At 38.9% G+C, this 23,735-nt stretch overlaps 2 protein-coding genes across 4 annotated transcripts; one reads left to right on the forward strand and one right to left on the reverse strand.

Annotated features, from left to right (window-relative positions):
* Positions 1-331: 331 nt before the first annotated feature.
* tp53 (tumor protein p53) lies at positions 332-6,563 on the reverse strand. 3 transcript variants are annotated; one of them, XM_079258091.1, is made up of 11 exons: positions 6,383-6,535; positions 5,442-5,525; positions 5,257-5,341; positions 4,917-5,072; positions 3,651-3,825; positions 3,389-3,501; positions 3,180-3,289; positions 2,583-2,707; positions 2,409-2,500; positions 2,257-2,321; positions 332-1,520 (listed from the first exon to the last, which is right to left on the reverse strand). In XM_079258091.1, exons 2-11 carry the CDS (start codon positions 5,507-5,509, stop codon positions 1,424-1,426), a joined length of 1,086 nt encoding a protein of 361 aa, XP_079114217.1. In that variant the 5' UTR covers positions 5,510-5,525; positions 6,383-6,535; the 3' UTR covers positions 332-1,423. The 3 variants fall into 3 exon arrangements, with proteins under 3 accessions (XP_079114217.1, XP_079114216.1, XP_079114215.1); XM_079258090.1 differs by having other exon boundaries at positions 2,257-2,500; positions 6,471-6,563; XM_079258089.1 differs by having other exon boundaries at positions 2,257-2,500.
* Positions 6,564-12,827: 6,264 nt separating this feature from the next.
* On the forward strand, positions 12,828-23,670 carry LOC306769348 (solute carrier family 2, facilitated glucose transporter member 4-like). The gene is made up of 11 exons (XM_079257916.1): positions 12,828-13,018; positions 14,326-14,421; positions 16,222-16,382; positions 18,989-19,113; positions 19,257-19,372; positions 19,538-19,700; positions 20,191-20,378; positions 20,545-20,649; positions 21,270-21,371; positions 21,469-21,672; positions 21,760-23,670. The coding sequence occupies exons 1-11, from the start codon at positions 12,986-12,988 to the stop codon at positions 21,979-21,981; spliced, it is 1,515 nt and encodes a 504-aa protein (XP_079114042.1). The 5' UTR covers positions 12,828-12,985; the 3' UTR covers positions 21,982-23,670.
* Positions 23,671-23,735: the final 65 nt, after the last annotated feature.

Below are 23,735 nucleotides of genomic sequence, written 5' to 3' on the forward strand. Positions count from 1 at the left end.
TGCTCAGCACAAGACTGCCAGAAAAAGCTGGTAGCTGCTTTAGACGACAAAAAAAGTGAAATGTATAAATATAGCTATGAAACTAAAATGAACATGTTCCTGAAAATAAATGTGGGTTTGTTAGCTCCGTACTCTCCTCAGTCGGAGATGGTTTTGAAAGAAACCGCTTGTTGGGACACAGTAAAGTCTTGATACCTCCACCCACAGGTAAACACATTTGAATAGCATCACAAGGATCCATTCAGTTCCTGGACTATGTGCAGCAGATCTTTTGCATCCATATCACAAACATGCAAATCACTTTCTGTAAACAGAACACAGGGACCCTTCGAAGGTATGATATTTTATTAAGCTTCAAGCTCAATTCAAGAACAAAAATGCAAATCAGTACAAAAAAATATACATGGAATGATACAGAAACAAAGCTATACAAAACTAACTTCCCCATAATACTATAGAAAATAAAAGAAAAATACATGCTTTGACAAATTTTGTTTATATTCAATGTAGCCTTACATCCGCAAGGATAGACGGTATTGGTCACATCAAACCAAAGATCTGGGGGAAGAAACATTACAATGGCTTAGCTTTCAACCTTATTTTGTCATTCCAACAAGTGACCGGGGCCAGATCAATCCTAGTCAGGAAATAATGTACTGTTCATGAGCACAAGGAGGAAAATAAAAGTTATCACTGTCAAATTAGCAGATCTAATGCCAGACGAATGTCCTTTACATTTAGGATGAACCAGTCAGCCTACAGACTAGGATTCAGTTACCAATAAAAATGACCAAAAAAAAGTCTTCCTTAATTACCATAAACATGTGAAAACAGTGATGCTTTATGCTATGATCAATATAATAAGTGCACTGCACAGTTTTTAGGCTTTAGCTGGTTTTCCTTGTTATGTATAATTCGAGCATCATTCAATAGGCAATATCAGACGTAACATAAAAAAAATGTTTACATAAAAATGAGAGACATTGTGGGAGGCAAATACAGAAAAATAAACATGCTTTCAAGTCTTACAATTTGGACTTGGCAGTGAATTGTTACTACCTGAAAGATGTAGAAAAATATAAGTTTTTTATTCTTAAATATCATGAACATCAAGTGTAAAACCAAATAATCAAAAAGGCCAAAGGAGCTCCCAGCCAACTTTAACACTGACCAATGTTACTTTGCTTTGATACACATTGTAAACTAACAGGCATCCCATGGGAGCAGAAAATGAGTTGCTAACAGTATGAACTGCCATCCTTTGCATCATATACTAAAGGTTTATTGGTGATAGACACAAAGAATATGAACATACAGTAAATCATCTGTGTGTATACAGTCAAAGGATGTTTTTATAATGGCAAGAAAAGGACAAAAAAACAAAAAACCTGGTGAAGATCAAGTTTAAATTTGTTTTTGGCTTTTAGTCCGTATCACTCTTTTCCTCTTTTTGAAGCAGTCTCTTTCCAGTAGAGGGCACCGAAACCTCCGGCTTGACGGACACCTTGGGGGTAGTCTTACTGGAAAGAGATAAAGTTAGAGAAAAGGGTTCAATACCAAGTTTCAAATACAGATGAGCATCTAAACTTTGCTATAACTTCAATTTCTTAATGCTGCTGAAACACAACATATTTTTTCTTTTGTTACAACTAAACCCACACCAGGTGACAAATGTTTCACTCGTGTCTTAATTCAAAGATGTTTTTCACTAGAACATTTAATTTTTTTCTGAAATAGTTCCCAAAATAACTTGTCTTTCATTGTAGGCAACGAAAACATTACATGCATGTTAATTAGGTTATGGAAGAGCAGTCCAATAACCAATACCGTGACATTTTTGCACCAAGTACATGCAGTATCAGTCAAATGCTTAAATGCTTTAAGAACCTGCTCATTCAAATTATGTGGGTGGGTGCGTCTGAATTTGAGTGGTCATGTATATACAGAAGTAATATTTCCTTAGCTGATCTCCATGTAACAATATGTTTTACAACCATGCAGGGACCTCTAGTGACACACAGAGGAATGCAACTCATTAGGAACATCACAGATTTAAACTTGCATGGATAGTAAGACAAACCAGCCCATTTTTAATTAGTTTGTTTCACTCTGTCTTGCTCGTTCTTCCTTTCCACTCTGGCATCAACTTCTCAGTGAACTTTCCCACAATTGACTAATAAAGTTAGCCCTTTTATTTAAGCAATAGCTTGAAGACCTCTACAAATGAGTGTTATTAAATTACATTAGAAACCTTACCTTTCTGCAATCTCAAAGGCTTCTTTAATTTTCATTAACAACTCGTATAGCTCACGCTTATGAACCTGTAGCAGAAACCAATGTTGGTCAAGCGGCATGAATATAAAAAGGTAAATACATGTAGCAGTGAAGCTACTGATAAATTTACTTACCTGCACAGTGAAAACTTCTTTTTCCTCTTCGTCAGCACTAGAGGCAGACTTTGTTTTTTTTGTCGATGAAGTGGCTGGGGCGGGATTGCTTTCTAAAAAACAAAAAGGGTAGTCAGTACGGAAAATGAAAGCATGCACAAAGCAACCCAGGAGACTGCAACATCATGAACATACTTCTTTTTTTGACTGGCTTGGTGCCATTTTGCTGTTTGCCTTTATTTTCCTCCTCCGTCTTTCGATCCCTCCCAGGGCATGCACAAACACGGACTTCGAAGCATCTGCGGCCCAAAACCTGTCCCCTAGAGCAGCAAATGAAAAAATGATAAAAGTCGATAAGGTTTAGACAAATCTGATAAACATTAAATGAGGAATTCTTGACAACTAAATTTTTTTAAAAATCCCCAAAACAGGGGTGTCCAGCTCCAGTCCTTGTGGGACAGAATCCTACAGGTTTTCCTTGTTTCTATGCTCCAATTTAAATTAATCAGTCATTGTGCATAATCCTAACTGGTGGTTATATCTATTCAATCCATTAGATGAAAACCGAACTCGCCAGCCACCCCTGAATAAAGTGAGTGAACAAGGAGACAGCAACATATTGGAAAAAAATTAGAGGATCGAACCGCCAACCTATCAGTTATCTCACGACCTGCTCTATCAAGTAAATCACTGTCGTCTGATGCATCAGTTTTCTACATCTGTTCTCCATCAGCAAAAGCTATTCCAGACTTCCTTTATCTTAGTATTTTGGTTAAGACAAACAAGACTTACTCTGGACTTTCAAGGGTCAGGATGGTGAGGATAGGCCTGCGGTTCATACCCCCCATGCAGGAGCTGTTACACATGTAGCTGAGCAGTATGGTTGTCCTCTCTGAACCCAACTAAAACAGCAAAAGAAAAAATTACAGTCAATAAGTAACACAAAGGCAGAAAAAGTAGACAAAATTGTCCCAAAAATCACTAAAAAGGGTCAGTCATACCTGTGGAGGCTCATAGGGAACAGTCACACTGTGTCTCTTTGTGTTAAAGTCCTCCATGTACTGAGCCAGCTGGCTACCCTCCACCCTGATTAAATGGCTCCGATGGTCCACAACTTGACAGACAAATGAAGAGGGAAAATATTTAAAGTTTAGGGGGGGAAAAAAAAAACACAAAAAAAAACAATATAGCTTGAATTTAAATTTGATTTGATTTTACATAAGAAATACTCAAGAACAATCCTTGTAGAAAGGTTTTCCTTACAGTCCTCATTCTGATGGTGGGGACATCGTCTCACCACCTCCGCTACGTGCTCAGTCTTTTTATACACCGCAGTTGCCCTCAGGATTGCCCCCTGTGGAGGCTCTTTATTGAGTTTGATCTCAATGGGGCTGGTTTTGGATATTTGGCAATAGAGCTTGTTTAAAAGCTCTGAAAACTGAGAAGCACACATAGAAAAACATGATCAATGCATTTATTCCAGCTGTATAAATGTTGACTTATTATAACAAATTTGATCTGATTTATTTAACAAAACAAAGTTATGTATAAAACCTAAATGCTATGTTTCACTTTTATCAATGAGGTCAACTGATTTATTCAAATAAACCTTAGTTTTCGCTCATCTCATTTTTAAACCCCTTCAGCTTCAATGGAAGTCAGTGCAGGAACATGTCCCGTCATGTCAGAACACTGCTTTACAACTACACTGCACCTCTCCTACAGACTAGAGCACCAGATGCAGGAGGCGGTTGTTTCAAGGCAGACCATCCTAACCTCAATCAAACTGGCCAACCATGTGGCTCCACTGGATGAGTCACTGTGGAAATTTCACCCTCATTGGCTCGTTGAACGCAATGACTGACTATGGAACTTAAAATTTAACAAATTGTTAGAATGAATGGAAACTACATGAATGCCACCACAAGACAAACGAAGAATGGACACACAATGCAGTTTTAAAGGTAAGATGTACATTTCTACTTTATTGTTGTAAAAGTGTTACTTTAATTGCTTTAAATGAGTGTAGATGATAAAAATGTAAAGATTTCTAGAGTTAAACTTTTTCACTATCAAACCCAATACCTTTTAAATTATGTATAATTAATTTAACTTAATCTGATTAAAATAATTATAAAACTGTTAAAAATGACATTATGAATGGAAAAGTAGATTGTAGTCTGCCATCAGAAACAGGCAACTGTTGAATCATCGACTCAGATGAAGAGGCACATATCAAATTATTATCATGTTTGATAGCAGATAAATCTGCTTAAGTTTTTGTTGCAAAATATTTAAACAATTTTTAAAAAAAGGGAAAATAAAAGTTTTATTATGAACAACAGGCATATATTTCTGAAGAGGGAAAATATGACATAGCTCAGAAAAAGACTGTTTAAAAAAAACAAAAAAAAAAAAAACTGGTTGCGATATGTACCAATATCTGATCTTACCAAATGACAACCAGTTATTTAAATATGCCAACAAATGATTGTAAAGTTTAAAGAGGGTAGATCAATAAATACTCACAGTTGAAGTAACGGATTTCGCAGTCCCAGACTTCTGAAAGTGAATTTCAAACCCGTACTCTCCTGGGCAATCTGAAGTAAGTGGAACCGTGGAGGAGGAGGGGTTGGCCACTACATCTTCAAACTCAAAAATCTTTTCATCAAATTTTGGGAGCTCCTGGTTATTCAAGAAATATAAAAAAAACAGAGAAGGTAACCAATGTCATTATTAAAAAAAAAAAAAAAAGAGAGAAAAAAAGAAAGAAAATCAAAGCACATTGATATGATCATTAACATTAAAATAATTGTTGTAACTGAGTTTGAAGAGGGTTTCTTTACAAGGCACAGACTGTAATCCTTACCAACAAGTCAATGTTTTCTTCTGCTTGCCACAGCTCCTGGGGCACATTGTTAGACGTTGAAATAGTCGAGATAGAGGGCGTCATGCTGGTAAAAGGAGGAAAAAAATAAATATTTCAAAAGCCGTATTTTTTCCTCTTTCAAAAGTAAACAACTTTTTTTTTTTTTTTTAGAAACTTTTACTTACACATTCTCCCACAGGACACTAAACGAGTCCTGGCTCAGTGGAAGACTCTCAAGACTTGGATCTTCCATACTTTCCTTCAAAGGTCTTTAAATTAGAAAAGACAAAGAGCAAAGTTAAGCAAGTGCTGTGGGAATAAACAAAGAGATTTAAATTAATTTGATTAACTAAGCACAATCATTACTGAAGGTCAACATTTTACATAAACAATTTAAGATTTTAGGCAACGTGTTAAATGTTTCACTTAAAAATTGCTGGATAAGTCTTGTTTTTGGCACCAAATGTTTCAAAATAGACAGTAACCTAAATGGCCGGTAAATCTTTACTTATGAGAGACCTTACATATTACTTTAAATATTATGATAAATCAAGCAAGTTGAAATTAAGTTAAACTTTATAACAGCGTTTACAAGATGCGTCGTGTAATGTTTTGCAGATTTATTTTGGTTAAAAACTCTGGTTGCTGACAAACAGGAAATGGCCTAAAATCACTACGCCTGAAAACTTGCCATGTACACTTTTAATTCATTATATCAAATACATACACAGTTACATTTTTGTATTTTAAAGTAAACCCATAACTATCACAAACACCAGGTGCCCAAAGGCACAAAAGGTCAAACGACTTGCCGACGTTCGCCGCCGTCCATTTTCTATGGAACCGGAGGTCTACGCCATCTGAATGAAGCTAACATCAGCTTAGCCTAATCAAGCTATGGCATACATTTGACGAAAATTGTTCATCTTTAGTCATTTTATTTAAACAATAAAATACCACCAACCATAATAAAAAGGATATGAGCCTCCTAACGTTGCTCAACACAATATATTGTTTAGCTGGCTTCTAGTTACCTCAATAAGCTAATAATGTTAAAACGCCTGACTCACTGCAGCTAGCTAAACTGCTATAAAACTTTACCAATAATAAAGAAGTGTAAAACAACCTGTGTGGGTTACTTTAACGAAGGTAGCAATTATCGCCGAACAGCTACTGAAACGTTGCGCTATAATTATACAAGAGAGCTGACTCACAGGAATATACAGAACAGCTGAAAGTCGTCGAAAAGCCAAAATATTTTGAGCTAAGACTGAGCACGTTGTCGGGGATTTCCGGAGAAAGGAGGGGGAGGGGCGTAATTTATATTCACTGTGCAGTCCAATCAGAGAGCGAGATGAAAAAGACGCTGCGTTCAAAAGCGTTGGAAATATTTCACTCAGGAAAGATTCTCCCTGAACTTTATCCTTCTGATTAGTTTTAGGATTTTTTCAGCATTTAACTCATTCAAGATGAAATAATACGAGTTTTAGCTTTGAACCTGAACACAAAATTACTGTAGACCAGTATAGGTCATCATGTGAATGTTACAGTCTGCTAAGTTTTTCGTGTCCATTATTAATCTCAAACTAATTTATATATTAAATGACTTTTTCTTTTCTTTTTTTTTTTAAAGTGTGTTTCTATTGTTTACAGGATAGGGTTTTAACGTTAATCTGAAAGACCAGGCTGTTCAGCAAGAGATATTTACATTTAAAGGTAAAACTCCTGTTGCAACACATCTGATTTTGATAGACAAAAAATAGTGGATCACTATGCATTTAATGCAAACGTTACGTATAACAATCAAGTTATACTTTCTTTACAGAAGGGTTTTTATCTTTTGGTAACACACTGACTTATACTGATGACTGATAACAGTTGGCAAAAAAAGATATACACACACATGCACGTATTCATTCATTATCCTAACCGCTGAATCCAATGAAGGGTCGTGGGGAAGCTGGAGCCTATCCCAGCAGGCTTTGGGCAAAAGGTACGGTACACCCTGGACAGCTTACCAGTCCATTGCAGGGCCACACAGAGACAAACAACCACTCGCGGTCAACCTATGGGCAATTTAGAGTAACCAATTAACCTAACATGCATGTCTTTGGACAGTAGGAGGAAGCCGGAGTGTAAATATATATATATATATATATATATATATATATATATATATATATATATCTTCCCAGTCCACAAAAGTTGGACAGCAGTCTCGCTTCCCATGGCCGGATTAAAAGTGCACAGGCCCCTGGGCCCAGAGTGTTCCAGGAGCCCCCTTCCCCACCGCAACATTGTGAAAATTGTGAAAGATACATTGTGAAACGACATTTTTGTAACATCTCTCAGCCAGTGATACCAATAGCAACACACGAAGTGGGGCCCCTGGGCCTGTGCCCAAAATGCTCATTGGATAATCCGGCCTTGTCGCTTCCCCTAATAAAAGATAGCTTTATCACCTCTTGGACCACAGTGTTAACTTAAACACTGCGGTCCAAGAATAGTATAAAATCAAATAGCATAACTTAAAAGAATAGTATAAAATCAAATTAAAATCTTTACACATCAGATGACACAAAAGTTATCTATTTTTATCCACATTAAACAACATCATGTACCAAGCTGAAGTAATTTCTTATTGATAGAAACAAATGAATAATGTTAGTGAATAAATGAACGTCACAGTCATTCAAAACTGGATTTTTTATAATATATTTTTTATTCACTAGTTGTTGAAGATTGATATGTGGTCAAGAGCATTTCACTCAGTTTTTAGCTCCCTCAACATCCATCAACTGTCTGTCACTTTGCAACACAGAGAACTGGACTGTAATTACGCAATTAAAAAAATCTTAGCATGACCCTGTAAAGATCACTTATAAATAACAAGCATGGTTTGTATGAAAAAGTCATAAAGGAAAGCGGAGGTAGACATCCAACTAGACCTCAAACATAGATTTGAAACTCATTTTGAGACTTTGTCTTTATTTTGACTTCCCTCACTAATATTAATTATTTATTTATAGTTATATATTAAATGTACTACCCCTAAATCTAAGGAAACATCATGGTTTGGGGTTAAAATATAGAGTAAAATATTTATTAATTTTGGCAAGTTTTGATGTTGTATATTCTATATTGCAATGGTGGGGCAACCAGTGACTGTGTTAAAAGCTCAGGAACCTGACTGTGAGTAAAAACAGGTTGGTTGTCTGCTTGGCTCTTGTGTACAGCCTGGCAACAGTGTGTACTCACCAATACAAACTAGCATTAGCCTCAGCTAAGTGGCATCAATATAAATTGGTAAGAGTAGCCAGTTCTGCAATGCTGTCTTACCATTTCACTCATAGTTTCTACCTCCCTTGCCAGCTGAAAAGCACGTTGATGATGGATCAGCTTTGGACTCCCAAAGGGTCGGGTGTGCGGGGTGACCTTGATCGGATACCAACCCTGTGTGGGACACAGGCTGGACCCATTTTTAATGCGTCACACTATTTTAGGATGAAGAAAAAGAGAATAACAGATTCAAATATAGGTTAATTGTGGCATGTGACAATGGGTGCTTCTTTCAACTGCTGGGTTGGTGGGGTCCAGTAAACCCTGGCTGGTGCGCCATCTACTCTAACCTCCTATATTTTATTTGTTTATTTAATTTTTCAAGTAGTTTTTTTCTCTTGACACTTTTCTTTTTATATTTTTAGCATCATCATCATTTTCCATCCACCCATTTATCCATTTTCTGCCCCTCATCCAGGTTGCTGGGGCAGCTAAGCAGGGAATCCCAGACTTCTCTCTCCACAGCAACATTTGCCATACAGCTCGTCCTGGGGAGACCTGAGGCATTCCCAGGCCAGGTGAGGGATGTAATCCTTCCAGCAAGTCCTGGGATTTCTTCTGGGTCTCCTCCCAGAGGGATGTGCCCAGAACACCTCACTGGGAGACCTCCAGAGGGGGCATCCTAACCAAATGCCCAAGCCACTGCATCTTTATTATTACAGTTATTATTTTTGGTCTCATTATAAAATATACAAAGTAAGAATCATAGCTACTTAGGACACAGTAATTATTGTCTCTCTCACTTGCAGTCACACAGACATTCACACACATGAATAAGCAGAGTAGCCTCCCTTCTGGTCATTTTGGAAACTTATTATCACAGTGAAAAAAGAAAAAAAAAAAACCTTTGACTTCCCAGGCTGCTTGTGCATACTTAAACACAACACCAGTATTCAATAAATGTGCATTTTCCCAGACTGAGGCCTTGTGAATTATATGTTTTATGACATACTCCATATTCTTTGTTATTCTTTATCTGGTGAACTATTTGCCCACAAAATCTTTCTTGGAGCGACGAAACCTTCGCTATCTTTGAGTTTGACTAAACGTTCTGGGATACTTCATGCTAGTCAGTTACCAATGAATCAAACTGCTTCTTAGTCTTAATCTTGTCCTAATGTTTGAGAGACATATTTCATATAAAAAAAAGAGCAAACTTCATAAATTTCTTCTATTATGTTAAAGCTATAAATTCTCTGAACTCTCCAGATAATTACTGCTTTATTGAAAGGATATAAATTTCTTATAGTCATGAAATCACTGCACTAAGTTTTCATTCACACTCAAAGTGATAAAAAAAAAAAAAAAAAAGTTACCCTATAATACTGTAGGGCCTTTTTAGCTGTCTTGGATCACTTAATTTCTTGCTAAGGAAAATAATCATTAATACAAGCTCATCAATGACAGCTATAAAAATCAAGCAGTCTTTTTTTTTTTTTGTCTTGTCCAGCATTTAGGCAAGCAGAATGATGGTCTGGCTGCTGTGTTCTGCTGAGCAATTTTCTCTGCCAAGGGAAGCTTTATAGATATAATGATCCCCTTGACTTTCTGAATTTTTATTTTATTTTATTTCTATTTTGTATTATTGTTTGAATTGTAGAGTTTGTACTGCTGGACCAGAGAGGACAGACGAAAGACAGAAAGAGGAAGGAGAAAAAACACCTCATAAGAAAAGTGAAAGAGATAAAGGGAGAGAAAAGGGAGAGAAAAAAACCCCCTAAAAATAACCCAAAAACAAACAAAAAAAAAACCAACCTACAGATGTATACATATACACGCATACATACACACATATACACGCATACATACACATCAAGCAGTCTTTAATCATGTGACCGGTTATCTTTTTCCCTTGGAGACAACTGGACTAATGATGCAGATTGGTGTGAATGTGTGGCACATACAGTTCAACACCTGCTATCCATCACGCGACTCAGTGTGCTGTTGCATGATTTTGAACCAGCTGACCCCACTGATTTTGCTTGTTACACACACACACACAGACACACACACACACACACACATTGAATACAGGTCATGGCAAGGAGGCAGAGTATTTAATATTTCTTTGCATTGTTGAGAGCAGACATTGTGTGTTTGTGGTGGCGTGACTTTTTAGTCAGACACACAGCAAAGTACACTAACTGCATTCTCGCTTTAGAGAGAACACAGATTATATTTTGTCCAAGACATAGTAGCGAAATGGGTGTTTTTGGTTAAAAAAAGAAAGGAATTACAGAAGACAAAGTGTATGTGAGTGTATTTATGTCCATTCCTAAGTCTGTCCTTGTGTGTGTCTGTCAGTGTATTTGGCGCTCTCTCTTTATGAATTCATATGATATCTTCTGGACATGTCATGTCTTTCCGTCCCTGGCTGCACACATGAACTCTCCAGCTATGTTGGATAGGGCTCAGCGCCACTGCTCTGATGGTGTAAAGTTTCTCTGCATTTAGTCAGAGTCACACATGACTCTGCTTGGGGCCCTGGCTTTTGGATGAAAGGTGTCAGGTTCTCCTTCTGTTTCGCAATGTGAGCAGCAAAAGGAAAAGAGCAAAGGCGGCAAGGTCCGAGGAAAGAGTGGCGTGAGGTGGTGGTGGGGGGGGGGGGGGGGGGGGGGGGGGGGGGGGGGGGGGGTGCCTGCAAGGGGGCGTGCTTGAATAAATTTACTGAGATGTAGAGCAGATATGTTTTCACAGATCTCCCCACTCATGTCACCCTCCCACAACACACCCCCTTTGATGCCAAACACTGAACGGTTGTCCAACCACTATATTTCCCCTGACCACACCCACTATGCTCACTCAGGTGACAGCCCAAATTTAGGATCCACCTGTTGCCTCCTGCTGTAGGGGGAGAGGAATAAGCTTTGTTGTATGCAACAGAGAGGAAAAAGGGGGATGTTGTGGAACAGGAGGTGAGGCAGTGAGTGGGGGATGAGCCAAAGTGTGTGACCTCTTTGGCATGTGATCTGAAATAGAAAGGGATTTAAGACTTTTGAGAAGACAGACAAAGGCAGCCAGCGTGGTAAAGACAAGCCCCTTTTTGCTCCAGATGAAAAGTATTGACTCATGATGCTGGACTGACATGAGTTCATGACAAACACCTGTGTCGCCTTTGCATTTTACCTTTACTAGCTTTTAATAATCTTAAAAAAAAAAGAAAAAAAAGAAGCATATCCGAAGCTTCAACATGAGCCCTTAAAACTAAACTGAATTCTCTTCAGAGAAATAAATTTTGCTAATGAGCTTCAAAAGTTTATATACAACTATTATTTCTAAGAACAATTCAAATAAGTTCAGATCTCGCAATAGTTTGTCTCCTGCACTTCACAATGACAACCAGACTTCTTTTGGATCACCCCAGACTTCTGTTTGTGTGATTTTATTTTTTAAGCAATACATAAAAACACAGTGCCCTTTTACATTTTGCAAAAAGGAAAAAAGGGAACACAGTCACAAAAGTACAAAAGAACCAACGGCCTATCAACATATGCTGAGTAAAAACGTGAAAATACACATTAATTTAAGGCAGGGGTGTCCAAAGTCAGTCCTTGAAGTCTGCTGTCCTGCATATTTTCAATGTATTTTTGTTTTAGCACACCAGACTCAGATTAAATGGATCTAACAGCCTATAAAGGTCTGCATAATGACTCACTGAGTCAGCTGTGCTGAAGCCTGGATGCATGGAAAACCTGCAGGACATCAGCCCTCAAGGACCGGAGCTGGACATCCCTGGTTAGGGGGTCGGAAAAACTGATTTCATTATCAACCATGTATTTAAAATAAAACACTCAATGTTTGAGCTTTAAAGAGAACAGATGGCAGCCTGTCCGTTCACTATCTGGTACCAATGCATGAAAAGGCTTTTAAAACTTACCAAAAAATGATACATTGTGGTATTATGGAGGCTTTAGGTCACAGGGCTATTATTTAATTGTTGTATGTGGGTGTTGTCAAGTCTTTAATATAAATATTGCCCCGCGAAACGGCCTGCATGGTGAAATCCAGCACAACGAAGACGCAAGACGCAACAAGTGCGCGCTCCCGCGTCAAGGGATACAATTTCTGTCAGGGATGACTGGCTTGGCACGACACCTGTCCTGAAGATCAGCCCCCCTTGAGCAGCAGCTCCCTCCCCACTTTCTCCACTTGTCCTACGTAGGGAAGAGGCGTGCACGTGGGTGTCACTATTCCCGCTGGACGGACAACACAAACTTCAAAGAAGAGACGACAATCTGCAGGACAGCACGCACCAGAGTTCTCACTTCTGGCTTCCCTTCTGGATTTAACAAATCTCTTCGTTTTTTTTTTTCCTGCCAAAACGCACGGGGTAAAGTTTTGTTTGGCAACTTTTACCAAGTGTCACCGGGGTGACCGGAGCTGTCCAAAAATGCCGGCCGGGTTTCAGCAACTTGGAGGGGAGGTAAATATTATGTATCTACTTTTTATGGACACAATGAAGATATAGATTATTGTATTTTCGGAAAATAGTAACCCCCCCCCCCCCCGTACCCCCCGTGGCAAGATTTTACGCACGGATGTAACAGAGTAATTATCCGTGATGGCATGAAGACAACAATCTCTAAACTTTCCCGTCCCACTTTGCATGGATTCCCACGAGTTTGATCATTCTTTAAAGGATCCCATAAAGGGATCGGCACCAAGTTGATGTTATCACTAGGAAACTATAAGCAAGAAATCTGTGTTTACTGTAGACATGCACAAAATTATAATACAGTGGGTCCCTTAATATATCAGGTAGCCTAAAACTAGAATGATTCTTAATTGTCATGAAAAGACATATCAGGTGTAGTCAAATGCAGCTTGTAATAAAGCATATGCCTTTGGCTGTTTTGGTTTTTGAAAATATAAACAGACTCAACATGACAAACTCAAAAAGCAGTGTTTTGGATTTATTTAAACCTCTTCGGTTCTGTCAAACATGGTTAATTTAATTAGTTTAACATTACATCTAAATGTGCTCAAAGTGAGACACAGTTTACTTTTTCCACATATTTATTTTTTCATTACAAAATGTAACAATATAGAATATAAAAGAATAGAAGCCCACATTTCACTAGCACCCTTATTCAGACATGGTCCACATCATCAAAATGTCAACTTTCCAGAGTGCCATGATGCCTCATCTCTGTTTATCCAACAGTTCTTTGAAAATTAAGTAGGTCAAAGCTTTTAGACAACACCACGTCAAACTCATGAAAATGAAATTTAGTTTGCAGTAATAATGTGATCAGACTTTCAAGGCTCAGCAACTCAGCTGTCACTTATAAAGTGGCTCTTTGTGGAAATGTAAACTCTGTGGGAGGGGAGGACCTTAATTTCCCCAAGGTCAACTCATTTGTCATTGTGGAGACAGGTGCCTGTGGTCTGATGGGAAATAAGAGGGAAGCTAAAGTTCAGGCGAGTAGCCAGTGAAGTCATGAACAGCACTAAAGGGATTGTCTCTCATCAGGATCACAGTTATATATAGTTGATGTCAGTCGAGCAGTGATTTGAGTGTGTGTGTGTGTGTGTGTGTGTGTGTATGAGTTTGTTAAACCTAACCCTAGTTGTACACTTAAGCTTTAATTATTTGCTATTGATATCGAGTTATGAAGACCTTTTTAGACATGAATCACCAGTTGTCACATATGATGGTCTTCAGTATGTTTTTTTTTTTTAACCTAAGGTTTTTTATTTGCATTTTTTGTGTTTGTGTGTTAATGGCAGACGGTGACTGGAACCCTTGCTCTCTCAGTCTTCACTGCGGTTCTGGGATCTCTTACATTTGGCTACAACATTGGAGTGATCAATGCACCTCAGAAGGTAAATACCCAGCATTAACATGTGTAGAATTAGTCTGTAATGTTGCGTGACAGACAGAGGTTACCAGTGGTGTACAACAACATAGCAACAGAGTCGTCCATGTTTTACCATCATTCTGCGGTGTTGTTGTTGATTTAAATCTCACATCAGCAAAATGTCATGGTTTCAGAAGGTGTTTTGTCACCATGGTGGCTGTGTTTGTATAGACGTTCACACTGTTTCCTCAAATCTGATGGTGGTATGTTGGGTCATAACAACGTGTCGTGCTGTCAGATGCATTTTTGAAAACAAACATTACAGAGACATTGACATTGTGCCAAATATGTGATCAATAAAGGTAAGTAAAGCAGAAGAGATAAATGCAGGAGGATGAAAAAGGAGTCATTCTGGTGAACAACCTAGTTGTGCCATATATAGACGAATGCATGAGGTTCTTAAAAGACCAACTTGCTCTTGACATAAAATGGGTTGCTGCTCATATTGCAGTCACATCTGATGTTCCAGTGTAACAGCATGCTTGGGAACTAAGTAGGAAAAGGTATCTAAAATGATTTATGAGTCCATATGCATTGCACTCTATTCTTGAAACAAAAATGTCTTGTACATCAGAAAAGAGCTTCCACCTAACTGTGTTACAGGAAGCTTGACAGCAGAGTTGCTTAGTGTGTTATGAATAGTTAACAGTTAATAAGAAGGATGCATAGGCAGGGAAGTCACACTCAGCCTCGGTTGCTATTCAGGGATCTTTTGATGAACTTGGTTTACTGCAAACAGTCTGAGCTGCTCAGTGTCTGCAGGTGGGATTTTCTACCTGTTTTGTTGACCTTTACAATAGAGTTGTTTTAGAAAAAGCCTGCTGAATTCTAGCTGTACTTGATTTACTAGACATGCCTCAGCCTCATATTTTAGTCATTCTTCGTAAAGTATCATTACATTTATGTATCCTTTATGCATAAATTGACTCCTCTTTGCATTTATAGTAAATTGCTTTCAATTCACAGCTGAAATACAAATAATAGTAAGCTTTCTGATCTGAACAAGACAGATATGTACACAGATAAAACTATCCATCCATCCATCCATCCATCCATCTTCTGCCGCTTATCCGGGGTCGGGTCGCGGGGGCAGCAGCCTAAGCAGGGAAGCCCAGACTTCCCTCTCCCCAGCCACATTTGCCAACTCTGGAGGGGGGATCCCGAGGCGTTCCCAGGCCAACTGAGAGATATAATCCCTCCAACGTGTCCTGGGTCTTCCCCGGGGTCTCCTCCCAGAGGGACGTGCCTGGAACACCTCACCAGGGAGGCGCCCAGGAGGCATCCTGACCAGATGCTCAAGCCACCTCAACTGGTTCCTCTCGATGCGGAGGAGCAGCGGCTCTACTCTGAGCCCCTCCCGGATGTCCGAGCTCCTCACCCTATCTCTAAGGGAGAGCCCAGCCACCCTGTGGAGGAAACTCATTTCAGCCGTCTGTATACGAGATCTCGTTCTTTCGGTCACGACCCACAGCTCATGACCATAGGTGAGGGTAGGAACATAGATCGACTGGTAAATCGAGAGCTTCGCCTTCTGGCTCAGCTCCTTCTTCACCACGACAGGATGAACCACAGATAAAACTAGTAGTTATGAAAATAAAGATCAGAGAAATTAAACATTATTTTCCACAAATAAGCACACAACCACATATACAAGCACAGACACTCTTTGCTTTGCAAAAACATGCTGTTTGAAACGAGCAAATATTTCTAAACATCTAGATAAATACTTGCCGAATCACCACAACTTATCTTTGCAATCGTTCAGATCATTGAGGAGGACTACAATGCTACGTGGGTGCAACGATATGGTGAGCCCATCCCCACAGGGACCCTCACCTCTCTTTGGTCATTGTCTGTGGCCATCTTCTCCATTGGGGGCATGCTCTCCTCCTTCTGCGTTGGCTTCATCTCCGAGTGGTTGGGCAGGTAGGAGAATTTCAAGATGCCACACACTCAAGTTTACATGCTTTGGTGACTGCATGGATTAATTTGATACCTGTTAATGTGCAGCATCTTTCCATCCATTTTCTACACCCACCTAATCCTTTTCAGGGATGCAGAGTAAGGATGTTTGACATTAGCTTTATTAAGTAAGTAAATGTTCCACTGGTGTAATATTTCACACTTCAGCCATGATGCATCAGTGTCAATTCATAATAAATCCAAATTGATTTATTATTACTATTATTTATTATTGATTGATTTATTTATTATTATTATTATTATTATTATTGTTGTTGTTATTATTATTATTATTATTATTATTATTACATAGTGATTCAGAGGAAGTCATCCATGTTGATTCTTGTTAACCCAGTTCTCCACTGTAACCAAGCTGAGATGCAAACTGGAATTTATCCTGCAGTCTCTAGCAAGGATGAAAGGGGATCCTAACAGCTCTGGGTCAGGAGGGGTGTCGAGGAGTGGGAGGTGGGGGTGTGAGCGGTCAATATGGGTGCAATAAGAACACAGTCTTCCAAAAAAAAAAGAAAGCAGCTGTCACTGGTGTTGCTGGTCAGCCTGCTGTGACCTCTAAGGTCAAAGTGTAGCTGCAACTCAAGCTTCCCACGAAAAACAGATGATCCTTTTAAAGTGGTCTCGCTGCTTGATTGGTAAAATAAGATGAGTCTGGGAAGTCTTCTCAAAATGTTGATAGAGTTTCTGCACTTGGCTCAGTCTTTAACCTTGTGCGGAGATTAAGTGCAGAGAGGCGTGATGGAAAGTTTCTCTAGGTCATTTCAAATATCAGGTTAACATTTGTACACAATGTGATCATTTTCTGTCATCACAACTAGAAACTAGCCTCACTCTGAATGTCCCACACAGGAAAAATGAAGCATGAATCTACCACAGCACGTATACAGAGATTCAGTTGTTCAGTGATGTAGGATTTAAAGAGAATAAAGCTTTTGTGGTTATGTAGGAGCTATTTTCTCACACATGGGACAACACCCTCTCCTAAAACTTTAGCCTAGTCCTAGCTTTTTTATTGGAACATAATCATATACAACACTTGTGTCAAAAACATTGAGATATGTGGAATGCAAATAAAAGGGTGCAACAAAATCCAGAGCAAATGAGCCAATATTTTATTCATGATACACAGAGAAAACACAAATGCTGAAAGAGAAACGTTTTACTGTTTAATGACAAATACTGAGTTATCTTGAGTTTGTTGCAACAAATTATTACACATAAGGTCATGAGCATTGTTCACTTCAGGACAGTGAACTGGAATCTCTGCTGTCTCCTGTGTGTGTACAACATAACCCACAATAGTGACGTCAACATCAGAATTTTTTTTTATTTCCTTGATGTCGGCTTAGGTTCAGAAAGTATTACATGCTTAAATGAAACAATGAACCTGAAGTGAGTTATATGAGCTCTTTAAACTTTTCTGAATATTCTAATATCCATGATTTTAACAGACTAAGTGATGTCCATTTATTACAAAAAGAAGTGTGAAGTAGATTGAGCAAGAAGGTTGAACTTATGTACTTTTTATCCCCAAGTTGGCTGCAGAGCAACGTGTGGCTTCAAAATCATGATCACATGAATTAAACTAGTATCTTACAATGTAAATTTGGCATACTCGGGTTTCACTGGGTGTTTTTTTTCCATTATTTTCTATTTCTCTTTCAGTCTTACCCATGTTTTCTACAACATTTACATCTCAAATAATGAACTAGAGGAAGCATAAGAAACAGAAGCAGTTTCATCAGTGTTTGATGGAGAATGAGTTGTCAGTGTTTCGGTGTCACACTGCCCTCTTGAGGCTGAGATATAACTGGCTTTCATGGCGTTTCTATACAGCAGTGTTTCTCAATTCTGTCCCTCAGGCCACCCTACCCTGCATGTTTTATAGGCAACCCTTCTTAAACACACCTTTATGAAATAAAGGGCTCATTAACAGGCTGCAAAAAACTTGATGAGGAAGTTCAATAATCTGACCCAGGTGCTTTGGAAGAAGATCATGTCTAAAACAGGCGGGGGGGGGGGGGGGGGGGGGGGGCTGAGGACCTGAATTGAGAAACACTGCTTATGCAGTAAGTGTATCTAGAATATGGAGCTAAGGGAAAAAGAAGAACAAACAATTCTTGCAATATCATGCAACAAAAACAGCCATATATACCTTTTGATATAGTTTTTCATTAACCTTGGGAGACTTGAGCTTTAGTTTGACTTGTGTTAGTGATGTTTTCTAGCTATGTGGGCTTAGGAAGAGCCAGTAAATAAATCTTTTGTGATTTATCATTACTGTGATGGACTGGCGAGCTGTCCAGGGTGTACCCTGTCTTTGCCCAAAGACTGCCGAGTAAGGCTCCAGCTTCCCTGTGAACCTTCATTGGATGAAGCTGTTAGGATGATGAATGATTTGCCATTATACAAAGTTATGTTTATATATATTTTATTATGTATGATTTAGGTATGAAAATAATTTGAAATGGACATCAAATGGCAGATGAAATGCTCAGTCTCAATCCCAACTGTGAAGAAAAAAAACCTGTGGTCTGCCTTCTTGTTTCTTCCAGGAGGAAAGCCATGCTCATAAACAACATGTTTGCGTTTATTGGTGGAAGTCTGATGGGGATGTCCAAGCTTTGTCATTCCTTTGAAATGATGATCCTTGGGCGTTTTGTCATTGGTGCATACTGTGGTGAGTCATCCACTGCTCTGTGCCCTTTTTTTTGTTCTTTATCTATCTCATGATGTTTTCATGTAATATTTTTTTCCCATAGTAATCTTGCAGTTGGTGATCTCCTTCATGCTTGATGTATTTTTGTCTGTTCCTCTGCACAGGGTTGGCATCTGGCTTGACACCCATGTATGTTGGTGAGATAGCACCTACGAGTCTTCGAGGGGCTCTGGGCACACTGCACCAACTGGCAATAGTCACCGGCATTCTTATAGCACAGGTATAAGTGCTGCAGGTGTAGTAAAGCACAGCTTCTTTCTTGAATTGACTTTAATTAGGAAGCAGAATATATTCTTGTCTGTCATTTTATTATTTTGTAAAAATAATTCATGTGATTATTCTTTAAAACCTTGAGTTCTTGAACTTGTTTCCTCGCCTTACACAGATCCTTGGGCTTGAGTCGTTGCTCGGCAGCGAGCACTTGTGGCCCGTTCTGATGGGCTTGACTGTTGTGCCGACTGTACTCCAGATGGGTCTGTTGCCCTTCTGCCCTGAGAGCCCTCGATTCCTCTACATCGTCCGATGTCAGGAGCACCATGCCAAGAGTGGTGAGTGCATCTGAAGTGACCTCTTTTATTGTAACCAGGATTGCTGTCATTTAGCAATTTCACACTTGCAGATGACGCTCTTAGAGGAGAACACTTAAGATGAAGGGGGGGTCTCCTGAAACCATTTGTCAAGCTGCAGTAAGGGAAAAGTAGGACAACATGGAACCTGTAATCACTATTCCCTTTTCTCTTGTGACTTTATTACATTGGTCACAATTGGTGGATGCTAAAGCACAATAATATAAATAAGAATGAAATTTTCTTTGATTTAGTCACTCTTCAGGTGGCATTTCAATGATCAATGTAAGTGTACAATCATTGTAAGTGTACATTAATATGTGAAGAACTATCCCCTTTGATCCTTTCATTTATTCACAAAATAGCTGTTATCACTACATTTTGACTTATAAGAAAGTTTATTTTCCATAATATTTGGCACGTGACACACTTTATAGTGCGCTAAAACTCATAGGGTTTTTCCTGTGTACAGGTTTGAGGAGGTTAACGGGTCGACAGGAGGTGGGCGACATGCTTGCAGAAATGAAGGAGGAAAAAAGGAGGATGGACATGGAGAGGAAGGTGTCCATCCCCGAACTGTTCCGATCCACTCTTTACCGGCAGCCCATCATCATCTCCATCCTGCTGCAGCTCTCCCAGCAGCTCTCGGGGGTCAATGCAGTAAGTCTGTTGTCACGGTGATTTAGATGTTCATTGATCTCCAACTGTATTAAAGCTTTTGTTAAATTCAGCACCACAGTGGCATCAGTACAGCCTATGTCAAGCTCCAAAACTAGAAATCATCTGTGTCGTATTGACCTAACCTAAATCTGTTTCACCGTTGCAGATTTTCTACTACTCCACCAGTATCTTCATGAAGGCAGGAGTCCAGAGTCCAGTCTATGCCACCATCGGAGCTGGAGTAGTGAACTGTGCCTTTACTGTGGTCTCGGTAAGGATTCACATGTCGGCCTTTTAAACCTTTCCTCTCAAGAGAATCTGCTCACGGTATATAACATATTACAGTAAAGACTACAGTCTTTCTACGACCTACATGGACTCAATCAGTGCGTCTCCATTACTGTTTAACGCTGTTATCAGAAAGTAAACAAGATAAGAGGAAGTGGTCACCCTGTTTCTTGTGCCTCCCTATCAAAAAGCTCCTTCACCCAAGTGTTAGTGTTATAAAACAGGTCAAGAAGTGCTATGTCACTATTCTGAGTTTTGGGTGTGTTTGCTCATCAACCACCTCAGTCAAGATAAATGAATATCAGTTGAATTTGTTTCATCAGGTGAATTCTTTAAGTATAAAAGATATATTTGTTTTTCTGGTAATTCTTTTAGTTTTAGTTATCATTAGGGACCAACAAGCTATTTGTAGCAAACTACCATATTTACATTCTAAGTATGTGCTAACATTATTTCCATTCGTGACTATAAATTGCCTCATGTCCAAGTACAACCTTTAAACCTCAAATAAGATTTGACATAAAAAATAGTATATATAATTTTGCTGCAATTTGCTACTAAGAATAATACTTTCTGTGCTGCCAATATTTCTCACCTTGAAAGCTTTTCCTGGTGGAGAGGATGGGTCGACGGACACTTCACATGCTAGGACTAGGAGGAATGTGTATTTGTGCCATCATCATGACCATGGCTTTGGCTTTACTTGTGAGTAATTGAAGAATCTGAGTGCACTTCACCATTGTGGATGCTGACGCTACCAGTATAAACAAACCTCTGACTTCTTTTTACTTTGACTTGACAGGACAACGTTCCTTGGATGAGCTACGTCTGCATGCTAGCCATCTTTGGTTTTGTGGCCTTCTTTGAGGTGGGTCCAGGTCCCATCCCCTGGTTCTTTGTAGCAGAGCTGTTTTCTCAAGGTCCGAGGCCGGCTGCCATGGCTGTGGCGGGCTGTTCAAATTGGACCGCAAACTTCATCATTGGCATGTGCTTCCAATATGTTGCAGTAAGTAACTTTGAAACGCAATAAGGGCACCAATGGGATTTTTTTCCCTTTGTTTTGTATTTATACCATCCATTTATCCTTCCCCAGGAACTTTGTGGGCCATATGTCTTCCTGATCTTTGCAATACTTCTCCTCTTCTTCCTCATTTTCACATTCTTCCGAGTGCCAGAGACCCAGGGCAAAACTTTTGACCAGATTGCAGCAAACTTTAATCAGCACTCAGGAGGCATGATGGATATGGATCTGGATCTGGACCTGGACAAACCCAGCACAGAGCTTGACTATTTGGGGGAGGACATGAACAACTAACGAGTTCCTTTAAAATAAAACTGGAACAGAACAAAACTTGAGAGGATCTTTGTAAAAGGGCCCCTACTCTAAAACTTAGATCTATTGCGGGGGTGTCCAGCTCCGGTCCTTCAGGGTCATAATCCTGTAGGTTTTTGGATAAATCCCTGCTCCAACACACCGAACTCGAGTCATTGTACAGAACTTGGTAGGCTGCTGGATTCATTTGTGTCAAGTGTGTTGGAGCAGGGATATAGAGAGAACCAGCAGGACTGTGGCCCCCAAGGATAGATTTTGGACTCTCCTGATCTATTGTATTTATATTGCTTGTGGTGCCAAAGCAGTGTTGTGTGTGACAATTTGGGTGTTTTGGAATTGTCCTTGTCTGGTACCACTACAGTACAGGAGGAACTGTATATTTTGTCTTGACAAAGGCTGCAAACCTAAGGGTTAGAGGCTGACCATTGTAATTGGAACAATATAGACTATTGAGGCATAGACTGCCACTAGGATAATAGGATGTTATTCCTTGTTTATGCATTCAGTATTGATGGACGGCATCAGACACACTTTGGAATTCCTGCACTTTAACACAAAGACATCCAAAGTTTTCCAAGTTTTGGAGGTACAGAAACTAGTTAATGCAACTTGCCCAGCTTTAGTTTGAGAACAGAAATGACTGACAACCTTTATAAACTGAGTGCATATATTAGTCCAACAAAAATGTGTAACATACTAAAAATTGGCACAGCATAGATCAATTTTCAGATCAACCTCTTTCTAGTTTAAACATCTTCAAATTTTGAGTATAGAACCAATTTTTAAAAACTGTATCTGCTTTGAAATTCAAGGACCTAATCAATAATTCAGCTTTTTAGTGAATCAAACCAAATGACAGATTTAGTCTTTACTGATAAACTGAGCTTCCAAATGTATTTTCAACTTGGGTGAAAGTGCATTTTTATGAAAAACTTGAGGCACAACCCGCAGAATTTTTTTTTTTTTTTTTTAAATTTATTTATTTTTTTAAAAGAACCATTTTGGTATGTCATGTAAATGGTGTGTTGAAAAGTGTTAAAAGTATGAGGGTCTGAAAGTTGTAATTCTTCATGCACTCCAACTGGTTTTATTTGATTTTTTTTTCAAGCTGCCCAGTAGGCTAGGGCGAGATGTGCAATTATATATGGTTGGATATAGATTTTTGTAGCTACATTTTATAATCACAATCAAGTTTGTATTTCCTTTGCCTGTCATTTGTCTTGTTTGACAAATTTGTGTTGAAAACTTGTAATTTGACTGTGGTCATACAAATACTGTAAATAATTTTGTTGTAAAAACACTCAAAGGCTTCAGTTAATTTGTAGTTAAACAGTTTAATCCAATCTTAAAAACCAACATAAATGCAGCCAAACTTTCCGCTATTCTGAATTCCAGTATGACAAAAACAACTCCATGATGAGATTTGCAAACATGATTTATTCATTATCTTTTTAAGTACCGACATTGCACATAATCCCCTCCAAAGAAAAGCACAAATAAAACTCAGGAAATATTTTTTTCCATCAATCCAACCTCAGCTGAGGAGATGAGAGGGAGTTGATTCTGGTGGCAACAGAACTAAACTGACTCCCACCAACTACACACCTGCTTGGGTTTCCCTTTAAATTAAAATGATAAATAAAAAACAAGGTTGGTTCCTCTAAACTTGATGTACCCCATCTGGTCAATTAAAGAAAAGCTTGTTTGTTTTTTTTTTTTTATTCCAAGAGGGGTTG

This window comes from Telmatherina bonti, assembly GCF_933228915.1.
Source record: "Telmatherina bonti genome assembly, chromosome: 18".
NCBI lineage: Eukaryota > Metazoa > Chordata > Actinopteri > Atheriniformes > Telmatherinidae > Telmatherina > Telmatherina bonti.

Excerpts from the sequence above, each read along its gene's own strand:
- tp53 (XM_079258090.1), bottom strand. The coding sequence starts at position 5,509 with ATGGAAGATCCAAGTCTTGAGAGTCTTCCACTGAGCCAGGACTCGTTT. Across the intron at positions 3,826-4,916 it reads CGAAATCCGTTACTTCAACT|TTTTCAGAGCTTTTAAACAA; the intron begins GTGAGTATTTAT and ends TGTGCTTCTCAG. Across the intron at positions 2,501-2,582 it reads CAAGCCAGTCAAAAAAAGAA|AAAGCAATCCCGCCCCAGCC; the intron begins GTATGTTCATGA and ends TTTGTTTTTTAG.
- LOC306769348 (XM_079257916.1), top strand. The coding sequence starts at position 12,986 with ATGCCGGCCGGGTTTCAGCAACTTGGAGGGGAG. Across the intron at positions 19,373-19,537 it reads CCGGCATTCTTATAGCACAG|ATCCTTGGGCTTGAGTCGTT; the intron begins GTATAAGTGCTG and ends CGCCTTACACAG. Across the intron at positions 20,379-20,544 it reads AGCTCTCGGGGGTCAATGCA|ATTTTCTACTACTCCACCAG; the intron begins GTAAGTCTGTTG and ends TCACCGTTGCAG.